Raw genomic sequence first — 14,610 nt, forward strand, 5'->3', positions numbered from 1 at the left:
AGAATAATAGAGACTGGGTTAAAATAAAGGCAGTGGTTTCATAAAACACTTTTCACCCCCTTGGGTTCGCAAAGTTTTTTTCCAAACCAATTAGCTCCTGATTGAGCAGGGACTCTGGGCAATGGCAGCATGATGTCACCATCTTCCAACAGGCTGAGCTGTGCTCAGGACCAGAAATGTGGGGAAAAAGGAACAAGGGGATATATTTCTATAACTAGCTCCCCCGCCACCTATTGCAAAGTGCTTTACAACCAAGCCACAAAGAGCATTTCCAAAACTAGTGTCTGCACTTCCCTATTACGACGCCCAGCACAGCTCGCACCCTGGGGGAGAGAGGGAGGGAGAAGGTGGCAAACCAGAGCATCTCAGCAGATGGTGTACCAGACAGACTGATATCCAGAGCCTCGTTAGAAAAAGAAACCACAAAGAAACACAGGTAACTAGGAAGAAACAGGAACAAGCCTAGATGCAAACAGCATCATCATCAAGGCTAGTATATAAAAAAAGATTATCAAAATAATTAGGTATAAATATTAGCCTAACAGCTGATAAAGAACAGAGAGCCCTCCATACCCACCACCTCATTTCTCACCACTTTGCAAAACATCCACTCCATAGTGGTACAGAGGACCAGTGCAGTGAAGTCTGGAGGAGTCGGCTATTACCCTCTAACTCAAGATGGAGACCTAAAATTTAGCACAAGCGCTGTTAAGGGAACAGCTGAAAGCCTGGTAATTTGTGCAGAGCTAAGTAGTAGGTGGCCTATAAACAAACAGAGGCGAGAGCACAGAGTCTGGATCTAAAGACTTGACAAAATAAAAAAACCCATTACCACACCAAAAAAACCCCAAACCCCCAAACTACACAAAAGACATCTTGTCCACGCAGAAAACTATTTTAAATATATCAGGATACAGCAAAAGTAGAAGACAACCTAAGCACAGATCTGGTGTCTGATTCTTTGCCGTTCATCTACAGTATAAAGCTAATTTGCACATTTTCTTTCAATGGAGTGACCGGATGTAAAAATACATTATAATCTCTGAGAATGCCAGCAGGCTTTGAGATATTGCCATGAAAGAGCTCTTTTGTAGGTGTGTAGGAGGCCTGATGGATTACCCAAGCGCCGCTGATCAAAGGCTGCCTTTTCCATGAAAGACACTTGTGTAAGTGGGCTCCACCACACTTATCAGGTCTGTCACCTTTGGCCACGATGCATTTACAGATAATGTAGTGGAAACACAAGCAGAAGGGAATTTTATTTTTTTATACACACACACACACACACACAGATCGGTATATGGCTCTCCATATCTAAGTCCCCAAAGTCAGAGAAATTAAATATGCTATCTCAAATCAGGCCACCTTTCACATGCCTCATTATACTCCTAGGAACCTAGGAAAGGATCAGATCTCTGGGCGACCGGGCCCAGTCCCACGCAGGCAGGCACCCAGCTACACCCACACCCCCCTTCCTACAACCTGGGTACAAGATTCAAAGGAGTCTTCTTCAGCTTTTGCATTTATTCCTCTCCACTTCAAACACTACTATGAATACCCATGGTGTAAAGAAAGATTACTACAAGATGAACTACACTGGTTTTGCTATTCTGATAGACAAGATGCCTGCAGTATTTCTGCTGAAGCAAAATGAGTAAGTGAGAGGCACCACATAGTGAAATAACTCTTTTTGGATGGATGTAAGATTGAGAGTCTACACTGTCCTTTGAGAATCATGAGATAATGAGACTTGAGATGACAACTCCTTATAGGATTGTGAACTCAACTGCTATCAGGACACTCTTTAAAATACATTAATTTATTAAAATAGTTTGCACCTCAGACATATGAAATAGTCCTTCTGAGACACAAAAAGGTGAAGTTAACCAACACTATACAAAACAAGTTATTAATAATTTACATAGGACCTCAGCGAACAATTTATTTAACCTAGAACTACGTTCGAATATACCAAAATGAACTGCACTTAAATCAGCCATTTCAGCACAGAGAATACAGAAGCGTAAAACAAGATTCTTCCAAAAAAACAAGGTTGATTGTTTTTTTTCCTGGTTACAGTCATGTTAGTTCTGGGAAACGAGGCCTCAGTTCTGAGGCGGAGCTGTTTTATTACAGAGCTTCTATAAGCTAGCGACTCCTTGCTGTACACTGGTCCTTCTAGTTTGTGCAACAGGCGAAGGCAGTAAACAAAGGCTGACGTTAAACGAATAATGGGAGTACAAGGTCACCTGTTTGATGTTAAAACTTACTTTACAGTGAATCATTCTGGAGAAAAAGATGTCTTTTTTTCTCAAGCACCCTACCAGAACACATACTTCAGATGCTTTAAATACAGAAAAGCCCGAACGTATGACGGGTACTGGTCGTTGTAAACCTGCAGGTTTTGGAAGAGGAGTCAAGCTCTTGCATGCACGTGGGACATGGATGACAACTACCTTCCTTCCAGATATAACACAGAGTTGCTAAGCAGCAGCAGCTGCTGCTGCTGCTAAACAAAAGGGAGACAAAAATTAGAAACTTTCAAATTTACAGCAATTCGGATCTCAAAATGGAAGGTTTGCTGGCCAAGCTGCAGAGGGACCAGCACAGGCCAAAAGACAGCAAACATTTTCAAGACCCGCTGCTGCTGAAGTCACCCATTTTCCTGGGTCACCTGGAGCTGGCAACAAAAGGTGCATTCATCGGGAGATGGGGAAGGTGAAAGCTGTTGGGAGACCCCTTTGGAGGAAGAAAAAAAAAAGGCATTTTTATTTTAACGTCATCAGAACAGCTTTATTAGCTTAACAGCTTGCCTGTGTTTACAGTGCCAGTACTTAGCAAATGGACAGCCTTTGCGATTACAGAAAAATTATCACCATTGGAAAATTATTTTAAGCTTTTCATTTAATGCTTCACAGAAGAGACAGTGGTTTCTCAAGAACAAAATGTTTCAGAAAGGCTTTACCAGCAGGCTGAGTTTTGCTACTCTTCAGAATTAAACAGCGCAAAAGAAATGGCAGTTTTTGGCGCAGACCTCATTTACGCCCAAAGCAAATTTCCAACGATTATTTTAACAATAATATTCAACCACTTGGAAATAATTAACACTGAGATTTAAAATAGTACATTTCAAATAATTATCCACAGTAAATGGGTTAGGAGGGCAGGTAAGAGGAGCCAAGAGAAACGTTTCTTCCACTCTAAATATAACCTTAGTCCTAATGAGTTTTTTTACTCCTTCTTTCTCTTTTTAAATACTAAACTTATTTATTAAAATTAAGTAATAAAATCATAAATAACCGTGTGCTCGTCTAAGAACGTAAGGGAAGCAAGGTTTGAGAGGTATTAACAGCCAGACTAGTCCAAGCTGGCCTCTCCCTGTGCACCCCACTCCTTGCGTTTGTCACTCCACGAGAGGTATTTGATGCCACAGCGTCAAAGCACATCATGAACCAACAGAGTCATTTCTTCAGTGGAAAAAAGGAAGCGAATACGAGAAAAGAAAGTCTTATATTAGCAAGGCTGAAAAGAGTTTGAACAGTCATCCATCACACTGCGGTATTTTTAAACCTGCCGTGACAAAGCCTCTTTAAGTTTGGGGTATGGTTTCAAACAGACGTTGCCAGCCAACGTAACTGCTCGGTGCCACCAGAGGACCGTGCCGGTGGGTTGAACTGGTTGACCAGGGGGTTCACCGGAGGGCATCACAACCAGCATAAGGAGGGGTGGATCACACCAAGGGACAAGAGCAGCCAGACATCATCCTTGTACAAGCCATAAGCCGTTTTCTCAGCTCAGCTCAGCCGCCCGAGACTGCTGACATGCTGGGGCCGGAGAAGAGACACGGACCAGCCCGAGTGGGTTCAATCCAGCAAGGGAGCAGCTCCAACATGGGCCGTGTCACTCCCGAGCAGGCAGCATTATCAGGGAACCACTCACTGGGGTAGGAAACTCACTTTGACAGGACGACATTAGCCCCTCAAAGCAGCTCAGACAGCAATGTCCAGAGAAACAGTACACACCTCCTAATTTTATTCAAGAAAATGCAATTTTGTGCAGTTTTGCCTCTGGCGCAGCAGAAGAGGCATCTAAAAGGTCCTCAAGCCTACTAAATATGGTAGCTTCACCCTCTTGATAGCCTCACAGACGGTCCTGGAGGACAGCTGGGACCGCCACTGCTTCACACAGCAACACTAGTTAAACCCAAGGATGCAAAAGCCAGGACGAGATGGTCTGGCCCATGCAAAAGCCATCATATACATTCCTCTATTGCCACAGTGATGTACGGTCCCATCCGCTCCAGTGCTAACACAACAGCGGTAGGCAAAGAGCATCAGACGCATGTCAAGATCTGTGATAAACGTAATGTTTTCCTAAGGGGAAATCACACCATCGGTACATTTCTCCCATAACCTAGGAAGAAACGTGAGAAAACTGGTGTGTTTGCCAGGAGAGGGGCAGAAAGCAAAGGCTGGCACCCCAAATATCACGATTGCTCCCCAGGCTGCTACCCCGACCCCACAGCCTGCCACCACACAGGCTAGAAGGCGTCTCACCGTTTTAAAATCGATGATACATTAATCTGGATATTCAATGTTTGGATTCTTTGGAGATCTTTCCATTCCCTCTCTCATTTTAGCTTTAAAGTTATTCCTCAATATACAAGAAAAGTTGAAATTCTGTTTGGGGGGAAAAAAAAAACAAACACAACAGAGACTTATTTTTTTCTGTTTCCGAGAAAAAGACAAACCAGAAAACATTTCCACATCTCCTGTACAAGTGCTAGGTAAAAGTAAAGATCTACTCCAAAACTCAATTGGTAGAGCAAGTCTTCTTTTCAAAGAAGCAGAAGAAAAAAAGAAATACTTCAAGTATTCTGCTGTCTTCTTTTCTCTCTATTTAACTCCGCCTTGAAAACTTACTTTGACCGGCACGGTCAAAAGCACTAACACTACTCCTCACCCACCAGTCCCTTAATTTTCCAGTCTTTCTCTGGCTTGCTCACGATAAGTTATCTTCTCAACACCTGTCTTATTTCTTTAACTATTTTGGGTGAAGAATTCCCGTTTAAGAAAAAAAGCCAACAGTATTTCAATACAGTTCACAACTGGACACTTTGAAAAACAAAGTTAAAAACTAAAGAAAAGCACCTTTCAAGCTATATTACATTTAAAAACTTCAGCTGTGACTTACGAAGGATTAAAACCAAAACTTAAACTGGTTTTAAAACCTGTCTGGCTTTAGTTAACTCAAAAGCTGGAATTAATACTTTGCAGCTCCTTTACGACTCAGACATCTGCAGTTCCGCAGACTCTTTTAACCAGCTAACTTAACGCACTTCCCAATTCTCAGCACACATCCTCTCTTTAACAAAAAGGCTAGATCTCACAGAGAAATGAAAATCCTGTGCAGCTAAACCCTCCAAAGCAGAACTGAGTTTTTTGCATAGTCCATATATTTCAGCAGCAGATGCAACCCTGAGGTCCAAAGCCTCACGTTAAATGAATGGCTAACACGTGAAAGCCTCTCTGGAGAAGGCACTTCTCTCACAAGCTGCTTCTTCACGTACTGCAACTCACACAAAAACACAAGTTCACTCCACAGTAAGTCAAAAACTTCAAAGAATTACCTGAGCTCCCCGCGGTTAATAAATATTGCAGATATTTGTTCATGCTGTACTTGAGGCTTTTAATATCTGCTTGGTACTGCTAAGACACTCCGGCAAAGGCTTATGGCACAATACCGCTGACCATGTGCTGACACAGCACTTTCTGGGCTGCAGAGATAATTAGGGCAGGACTTACCAACCCCAAGTCCCGCCTTCACCCTCATTTACTCCCAAGTCGGACTGGGTTTTACTCAAGGGTTTGCAGGGGCTTTTTGACCGTTTTCTTCTTTCCTAGTGCTACTGCTATCATCTTGGGGGATTTTTTGACATCTTACTTTCCCCACTCTCCAACCATACACATTGCTTTTTACTTGATTTGAGCAACGCAAGTTGGCAAGCACAGCGGTTTCCCAAACAGCGATCCCCAGGGTTGTGGTAAGCGATCCCCTCGTCCCGCCGGGCCCCCCCAGCAGCACGCTCCCCAGCCGGAGCCCAATGCCACCCCACGCTCAGTCCCAGCGGGGAAGGAGGCTGCAGGGCAGGGAGACGACCCGGCCCTGCCTGTCGGTGCGTGCCTGCCTGCAGCCCAGCGCTGCTGCCTCTCCGGTATTACGTGAGCTGACACGCCGCCCCGACGCCTCCGACCCACCTCGCCCGGCACAGGGCAGCCAGGGGAAAGAGGTTTGGGAAACCCTGGACTAGTGAACTGTGCTTCCCACTTCTCCAGCGCTAACGCAGCACTGGGGTGTGTGACTAGAGGAAAAGTAAAAAAAATAAATCAGAGGAAGTGTTTAAATGTCAGGTAAGATATTCCACACTGGAGAGAGAAATCCTGCACGAGCAGACAAAGGGCTCCTGTGGCGGGCAGAGGGGAGCCTGGGGAGCTCGCAAATGCCAGCACAAGGCTAGTGCCTCGGACAGCCAAGCAGGTTGCGGCACCTTTAGCCTTCAAAATCCTTCCGGCTTGACAGGGAAGATTTGCTCCCACCTCCTGCTTTTCACATGTCTGTAACTGGAGCGAGGAAGTGCCACGTGCAAGCTCGGGGCCGAGTCTCCCCACAGCCACACTACCACTTGCAGAAAGACCAAAAATCGGAAGTGCCCTGCCAGCCCACACTGAAATCCCGACACATAAAGCAGCTGCACCTGCCCACCCACAGGAAAACTGCCGTAACTGACAATTTAGTTAAATTACAAGAAATCCCTAACCACTGGGAAGCCATGACATTGATTTACATGAAAAGACACGTCCTGACCTTACCGTCAAGTGGGTTTTCTATTCTTAATTTCAAAACTCAGTTAAAAAAACATCCACCGGCGACATTTTGGTAATTACTGTCCTAAACACAAATTGGGGGGGGGGGGGGGGGAAGCAGTCTTAGCAATGCCCCCTGCACGTCATTCATGGACTAGAGCACCCAACATCAAACCACCCAATTTCTTCTCTTGGTGAAGAAATACCAAAGGCAGTTCAGAAGTTTCCATTTCTGCTCATTCAATTTCCCTGTAGCAAATACAGTAATAAAAGCTCTTTCCTACAAGAAGCTGATCTTGCACAACATCAGCTACAGGAAGGAAAACGCATCTCTTAAAGACTTTTTTTGATCCTTTCTACAAACGGCGTGAACCTGCACTGCACTGTAAGTAATACAAAGGCAATCCCAGACAGTGCAGAGAGGCTGCTCCCACCAAACACCACTAAGTTTAATGCGCAGCCCCTCAGCAATGTGCTGACAGGGGAAGACGACAATGGCCTCAATCCTATGGTGGCGCATGGGCTGAGGATGATTCAAGTTGGGTTTTAACATTTAAAGAGACGCTTTAGGTTTTACCAAGTATCATTTTGCACAGTGTTTTATATACAAGTCACTGCCATCCCATGTGGTTGCTTTTCGGCTGAAGACTTTGAAGAAGGGAGAGGTGAAGTGCCTTCCTGCATCAGTCACAGGATCAACAGAGTTAAAGCTGGGGAGATAAGCCCAAGGATTTCTCCCCACCTGACCTGGGCAAACAGGAACCAAACAGTGTTACAGCGGCTTACTTGTGGGCTGGGTAGCGTAAACCACCCAGAGGCAAAAAACTCAGTTGCTGGACGGTACCATACAAACCCATCCAGTCACCTTTCAAAGATGCAATCTAGACCTAATCTGCAAAGCCTTGCCCATCCAAATAGAAAATCCACGCAGCAAGAAAACCGCTCCACAAGCTTTGGACCATACCAGAAAGCTGCCGAGCAATTGTTAGTACGCACCACTCTAGAATAAAGTATTTCAAGGCAGGGTGCTGAAAGCCTTGCTCTTCCCACCTCACGCTAACACAAGGATCAGAGCAGACAAAGAGGAACTCGGACCTCCAGACCCGGACACAGCTTTCTGCTCTGGGTTCAAAAAACATCCACCTCTTAAGCATCTCCTGACAGCTACCATCAAACCCAGCAAACCAAAGAGCTGGTTCCTTAAGATGTTTATGAAGGGATGTATTATGGTTCTTTTATGTCTTTCAGCATACTCAGGACCTAGACTTTAAAGAGAGACCTATTTTCCTCCTCTACAGCTCTTGAAAAGACGCTTTCAGGACTGAAGGCAGTTCTTCCCTCCTACTTACACAGCATGCTTTCAAAGCACTTCACACACATTCAATAATCTTTTCATCCTGCTCTGAAGCAGGTGGGTTTTAGTCATTTTGTAGATGGAAAAAGCACTTCAGCCAAGTCAGAATTAGAATTTGCAATCTCCAGATTCCCAGTCCTGCACAGGCTCACATCCCGTTTCTCAGCCCCTCCAACACTGCTGTGGAAATACCACATCGGTGCATGCTACCGCCCCAGCACCTTCCTCAGCTTTCAGCCAGCCCTGAATTTCCACAGGCCTCCAGGTAGCCACTCTTTCACCACGCAGGCAGGTACTTGCAGTAGAGACACCAGAATAGACTTCCCACACGAAGTATCATACGTTGCAGAACGCAGTTCAAACGTGCCCTGCGGACCAGATGCATCACACCGGTTCCCCCCTCACCCAACAAGTTTGTATTTACCAAGCTGCTTTCGGAGGGGAAGAAAAGGGAGCGCCTGCCACATGCAAACAGCAGCAGACGGGGGAAAACTCAGTCCTCCTGCTGCTGCTGATCTCCTAACAGGCACGGAGGCCTCTTCACCACTGTCTCCCAGTGGTTGGGACCATAAGAGCACCGTATGAAAAATAAGAATCATCTATTATGAACATCTGAACACTACGCTCCTCAGGAAGTTTGGAATGGTGAGGAGGGCAAAGAAAAGGGGAACAATGCTACGTCCCACTAATTCCTCTTTTCACCTCCTCTCTGCTCCATCTGGCACGTGTCCATAGCCGCCTCCCACCACGGCCTGGCATGCCAGCTCCACTCCTCAGTTTTCAAAAGCTACTTTCAAGGCTACGGAAGATCTACGAAGAGTTTTGGGGTTACTGCCAGTCCTACGGTGATCCTCAAACATCAAAGTCAACATCAGCCTCGAATCAATATGCTTAGCAGGCTGGTTCTTTAGATGCTATCCTTTTTTTCTAGGCACTACCCCAGAAAACACAGATCTGCACTGTAGCTCTTGGTGTAGGTACCCACCTGCTTTGGCAAAAAAATTATGCTTTTAAAGCTTATTAATCAAGTGACATGATTAAATAGGTCAAATATGCCTCAGTGCACTATTATAAGGCTACTTTAAAACAAGACAGGCAGTTTCACTGACAAGGAGCAACTTACATTGGATCGAGAACCTGCTTTCAAGAAGATTGTTGCCTGGTTGCTACCTAAACTACTACACCCTCTAGTGTAAATCTTAAATACATCCTTCCAGGCTAGACGAGCTTCAGACAGACAGAGGAAAAGACAGGAGCACTTCAACCTGAACCCTTCAGGTGAAGCTAGGCCATAGCACTGCTTTAAAAATAACTGCAAAAGCATCTTCTGCTCCTATAGAAATCAGGCACCTTACACACCCCCCCTGAAGTCCTTTCTAAAAGACAGCATTTTGCAGCAGGTTCATCACTCATTTTCCATTTCTCAATCGAAATCAACATAGAAAAAAAAATGGCTGAAGTCCAACACTAAGCTGAGGCAGAATTTACAGATCCTTGGTTATGACAGCCGTGCCACGCGTTAGATGCCAAGAGTTTGGGAAAGAGGGCAGGAGCACACGCTGAGCCGGCTGAGGGGAGTGGGAGGCAGCGGGCTGGAAGGTAAGCCTCGGGATCCTGCTTCTTTCGCAAGTGGCAGACACTTCACCTAGGAAAACTAGACCCATGCTTACAGCTTTTGTTTTACAAAAGCCAGAGCTTCTCTAAGAGCCATAATGCAGTAAGCAAACCGCTCTCACTCCCCAAAACACAAGTTTTCTCTCCTGGATCCCTAACACATCCAAGCCAGGCCTAACAAGATTAGCACTGGGATCATTTCTTTCTCAGCTCTTACATTAACACTTTTCAGCCAGTATTAGAAGCTGCACACACTTTCCAGGTGCAGCAGGAAGTTCTACTAAAGACCAACCCCATTTCGAAAATCAAAACCAGCACCAGCATTTATTTAGTACAGCAGCATCTGTTTCAGGTGGCAGACCAAAATAAGCAAATCTAGTTCCAAAACTGACACTCTACAGATATTTAAAGACAAACAGGAACAGTACACCGAAAGATAATTATAATACCAAGCATCTAGAGGACCATTCTAAAGGGTTCTAGGGAGCTTTTCAAATTCAAAAGAACGCTGAAAGAGGCAAAAACTTTTGTCTTTCTAATACAATTATAATACAGTATCTGTCTGCCTGTGACAGCCCTGAGTGTGCTTCCTTTATTTTAAACTAAACCACAGTCGTGGTGAGTTGACCTGGTAACCAGGAGACATGAAAAATTAATCATCTTCCAAACTTGTGAACAACCCAAAGTTAAGCAAGCACAGAAAAAACACGACAAGCTGTGCTTTATTTTGACAACTTCTGCTTCAGGTTGTTAGAGACCATACGTACCAGCGAGTATACCTAACCGAAATAGCAAAGCTTTAACAACAAGAAAGCAAGCAGCATTCTACTAGGGAGAAGAATGAAGGCTTTTCTCTCCAAATAAAATAAGCAGATCAGCAAATAACATAAGTAAAATGACAAGAGTTGCTGGAAGAACAGAGGAGAACAATAACTCACTATCTTTTTTGTAGCCAAGCTTCATTTGAGAAACCTGGCAGCGCTCCATGGCTTACTCAAGTCCCTCATCGGGAGGGGGCCCAGCTCACTGCAACCCCCCCCGTGACACCCCACCAGCAGGACCTGCCTCGCAGCACTGGACTAGAGAACACATCACCTCCAGCTCCCAAAACCTGTGCACCTCCTGAAGGGTTGTGACATCACAGCAACTCTTAGCAGAGGATTGAAAGACTGCCCTGACACCTCATTGCCACGTGAGTTGGGGTGCCTGGAGGGACAAAGAAAGAGATCAGAACAGAGCTGCCCTTCTGCAGCCTCCATCCTGGTGACGAGAGACAGGCTGTCCTCAGGCAATCGGACATTTTGGAAAGCTGCTCCCCACCGCCCCTGTGTCAGACAGCAACCGTGGGATCTGACCGACGACGATGAGGAGGAGACACCCATATCTCTCTCACCCGGTGGGGCAAAAACGGCCCTTCAGACCCTCCTTCAGAGGCAACAAGAGGTGACAACCAAGGGCCCGGAGCCCGGGAAGGGCTGAACACAAGCAGACACAAGAGCTCAGGGGCGAGGGGGACCCACCTGCCCCGCCTGGATGATGCTGACAGACCCCCGTGGGGACATCCCACTCGAGAGGGGCTTGAGGCGGGGGGAATACCTGAGCCCTGGGAGCAGGAGGGATTTAGAGGAGTCAGAGGCAGATTCAGGCCCTGAAGGGTGGGCAGGCGTGAGAAGGAAGAAGGGCGCGGGCCTGTCCTTGCCAGGGGGAGGACATGCTGCTGCCGGGGGGCAGTGCCGGCGGGGGGGGGGGGGGGCGGCAGGGCCGGGGGGCGGCAGGGCCCCGGGCCGAGGGTGGCGCCGGGCCGGGAACAGCCACACCCCGGGGAGGGAGAGAGACGGGGGAGGGGGAAGGAGGTACCGCGACCCGGCGGGCCGGGGCCGTACCTGCGCCGTGGCCGAGCGCGACCGCCGCGCCGGGGCCGCCGGAGGCTCCGCAGCGCGCCGCCGCCGCCGCCGCCGGGGGGTGCCGGAAGTGGCAGTAGGGCCGGCGGCAGGGAGGGACCCCGCCCGGCCCCGGCCCCGGCCCCCCGGCGCTGAGGAAGGGGCAGTCGATGCCGCGGAAGTAGCCGGTGGATCTCAGCATCCCGCCGGCTGCGGGGCGGCCTCCGGGGTGCGGGGCCGGGGCGCGGGGCCCGGGGAGGGGGAGAGGAGGCGCGGGCGGCGGCAACGCGCTCCCGCCTCACACCGCCGGCGCCGGCCCCGCCGCCATCTTGGAACCGCCAGGCCCGGCGGCGAGGCCCCCGCGACGCCGCTGCCCGCACAGGGCTGCCCGCGGCGCGCCTGAGCGGAGCGCGGGGCGGGGCCGGGGGCGGGGCTAAGGGAGAGGGCGGGACTGTGAGGAAAATGGCGGCCAGAGGGAGGCGCCCGCGCTGAGGCGAGCCTGGCCCGCCGGCCGCCGACCCGCTCCCTTCAGCCGCCTCCCTCGGGGTGCCGGGGCCTTCTTGGCTTCTGCTCGGCGGCTGCAGGCCTGGGAGCACGGGTCGCTCCCTCGTGAAGGGGCCTGGGGCGGTCCCGAGCCCCCACGGCCGCAGGGGGACAAACCCCTGCGGCTGGAGGTCGGTCACCCCGTCACCCTCCCGGAGCCGCAACTGGCGTGTGATCGGTTTGTAGCAGATGCCGTCGAGAATATCTCCAAGTTTAGCTGGTTTTGGGCACGCTGCTGGACCAGCTTCCCCCCCCCCAGAACCCCGCAGAGCGAGGCGGGGAGGCTGGGGAAGGAGGGTGCAGGCCCCAGCGCTGCGGCCGCCTCGTCCTGCTGCCTCACACCGGGCTGGGCTGCCTCTGCTCCACCCGAACGCTGCCAGATCGCTCCTGCTGCGGCCAGAGGGACGACTCCGGGCTCCTTGCGCTGCGGCCCACCGCCCCCAGCATGGCCCACCGCCCCCAGCACGGCCTCGGCCTTCTGGAAAGCAGCAGAACACCAGCCAGGTTTTGGTAGAGGGACCCGAGGCAGAAATAACTCGCCTGAGGCCACGCAGAGGAGCAAACTTGTTCTGCGCTGCCCCCCGCCATGAAGACCCGGCTCTCCCTCCTTTCCCCAGGCAATCGTCACACCCGTATTTACAGATGGGGAAATTGAGGCACAGGTAACAGCCATTTGTCTGTGCCGAGTCGGTGCCAGAGCAGGGACTCGGGGCCGGCCCTGGGGGGGTTCAAGTAGTTGAGGGGCGTCCACAGCTCCTGAGAATCACCCGGCACTGCCCCTACCTTGAGTTTTCAGAGGAGGGAGCCTCCACCTTCAGCAGGTGAGGCTGTTTTGGGATGACAGCCAGCGAGCGAGCCCTTCGAGGAGAAATTCCTTTAAGTGTAGCCAGAAGCCCCAGCCCAGAGAGAAGGGATGATCCAGGAAAGCCTCATCACTTGTGAAAGGAGAGATGGGAGAGAGGGTAGAAAGCGCTGAGGCAGTGCAGGGAGCCAGCTAGATGATGCAGAGAAAGGTGCAGAAGGAGGAGTCGTCCTTGGCCCTGAGGAAGGACAAGGGAAAAATCACAAAAGTCATGTTTCATAGTAGTCTTAAAAAAAAAAAAACCACCACTTTATTTTCAAATATGGGACCACAACAATGCAATGATCCTGCCTCCTCCCTACCCATCGCTCCCCCATGGTGTCCCAGCAGAGCCAGTCCAGGAGCTGAGAACGTTGGGAGAGGAACCCACCGCCATGCCCGGCCAACGCGCGGCGGGGAGCGAGCGGGAGACCGATGCCCCAGCACTGCCAAGGTTTGGGGGTGAGCAGCTGCGGGCCCCGGGAAACCTGAATAATTGATAGAAAGCTTTCAAAAAGCAGGAAACACCAGGAGATCACCAGCTTTCCCTCCAGCAGAAACATGCCACCGACACAAGGTGCTTTACAAGGTACCCAGGGCGGGCTCACGCTGAGCGTCCCCTCCCACGCTCCTGCCAGCCAGCTCCCTGCCTCCCACGAGTGCTAGAAAAGCAAGCTATTCTTTCCCGCAAAAAAAAGAAAGCATTTTTATTTTTATGATAGAGATAAATCTATTTTATATAACTTCAGCTGTAATAGAGAGGACTCTGTAGAAATACCATGCATGCAGACACACTGAATAACGTTATTTCCCTTCCTTATAGTTCTCGCTCCATGCTTACTCGACTCACAAGCTGGCAAAATAAAATAATATAAAATAAACCATTCATTTCTGTCCAGACCTGGAGGACCCCACATGGAAAAACTGCCCAAAATCAATTCAGGCTGATCTCAGTTACGCTTCCGCTTCCCCACGTGGAAAGGGGCAGCTCGGTTAACTGGGACGCCCACTCGGCTCCCAGTTAGCAGCACTGGGAAAGGCCCAGAGGGTCCCTGCGCACACCAAGACAGCCCCCTGAGAACAGGGATCCCCAAATTCACCCGTCCTGGTGGATCCAACCCTGCCGAGGACCCGAACCTCCCACCGCAGCCTCCCAGATCAACTAATGGATCCCCAAGACCGACTTCATCTCCCCCCCCTTAAAAGCTCCCGACCCCTCTGCAGAGAAACGAGGGGATTTCCCCAGCTGCTTGTCCCCGGGACAGCCGGCTGATGCCCCGCTCTGCCTCCTGGCACGGCTCACATCCAACGGCCAAATGTCCCAATTTAAGTTAAGGAGGGGAACAACCTCGGGACAGGTTTCGAGCACGCGGCAAGGTTGTCACAGCACCTTGGGTCCCCGCGTGAGGCAAGGGGCAGCGCGGAGGGACGTGCGCCAGCGCAGCCCTCGCTCCCTTGGGAGCGAGGGCTGCGCTGGCGCACGTCCCTCCGCGTTTTCGCCTCTCTCGTCCCCGG

General features: G+C 49.7%; 1 protein-coding gene and 1 long non-coding RNA gene across 2 annotated transcripts in view; one reads left to right on the forward strand and one right to left on the reverse strand.

Annotated features, from left to right (window-relative positions):
* Positions 1-11,938, reverse strand: part of REXO1 (RNA exonuclease 1 homolog) — a 41,621-nt gene extending 29,683 nt beyond the window's left edge. Inside the window, exon 1 of the mRNA XM_076359640.1 lies at positions 11,715-11,938. Within this exon, the coding sequence (XP_076215755.1) occupies positions 11,715-11,913 (199 nt within the window). The 5' untranslated portion in view covers positions 11,914-11,938. The remainder of the gene's footprint in view (positions 1-11,714) is intronic.
* Positions 11,939-12,259: 321 nt separating this feature from the next.
* Positions 12,260-13,995, forward strand: LOC143170741 (uncharacterized). The gene is made up of 2 exons (XR_012997088.1): positions 12,260-12,916; positions 13,447-13,995. It is a non-coding gene; the product is annotated as an uncharacterized LOC143170741 (long non-coding RNA).
* The last annotated feature ends 615 nt before the right edge of the window (positions 13,996-14,610 follow it).

This window comes from Aptenodytes patagonicus, chromosome 25 (genome assembly GCF_965638725.1).
Source record: "Aptenodytes patagonicus chromosome 25, bAptPat1.pri.cur, whole genome shotgun sequence".
Classification (NCBI taxonomy): Eukaryota; Metazoa; Chordata; class Aves; order Sphenisciformes; family Spheniscidae; genus Aptenodytes; species Aptenodytes patagonicus.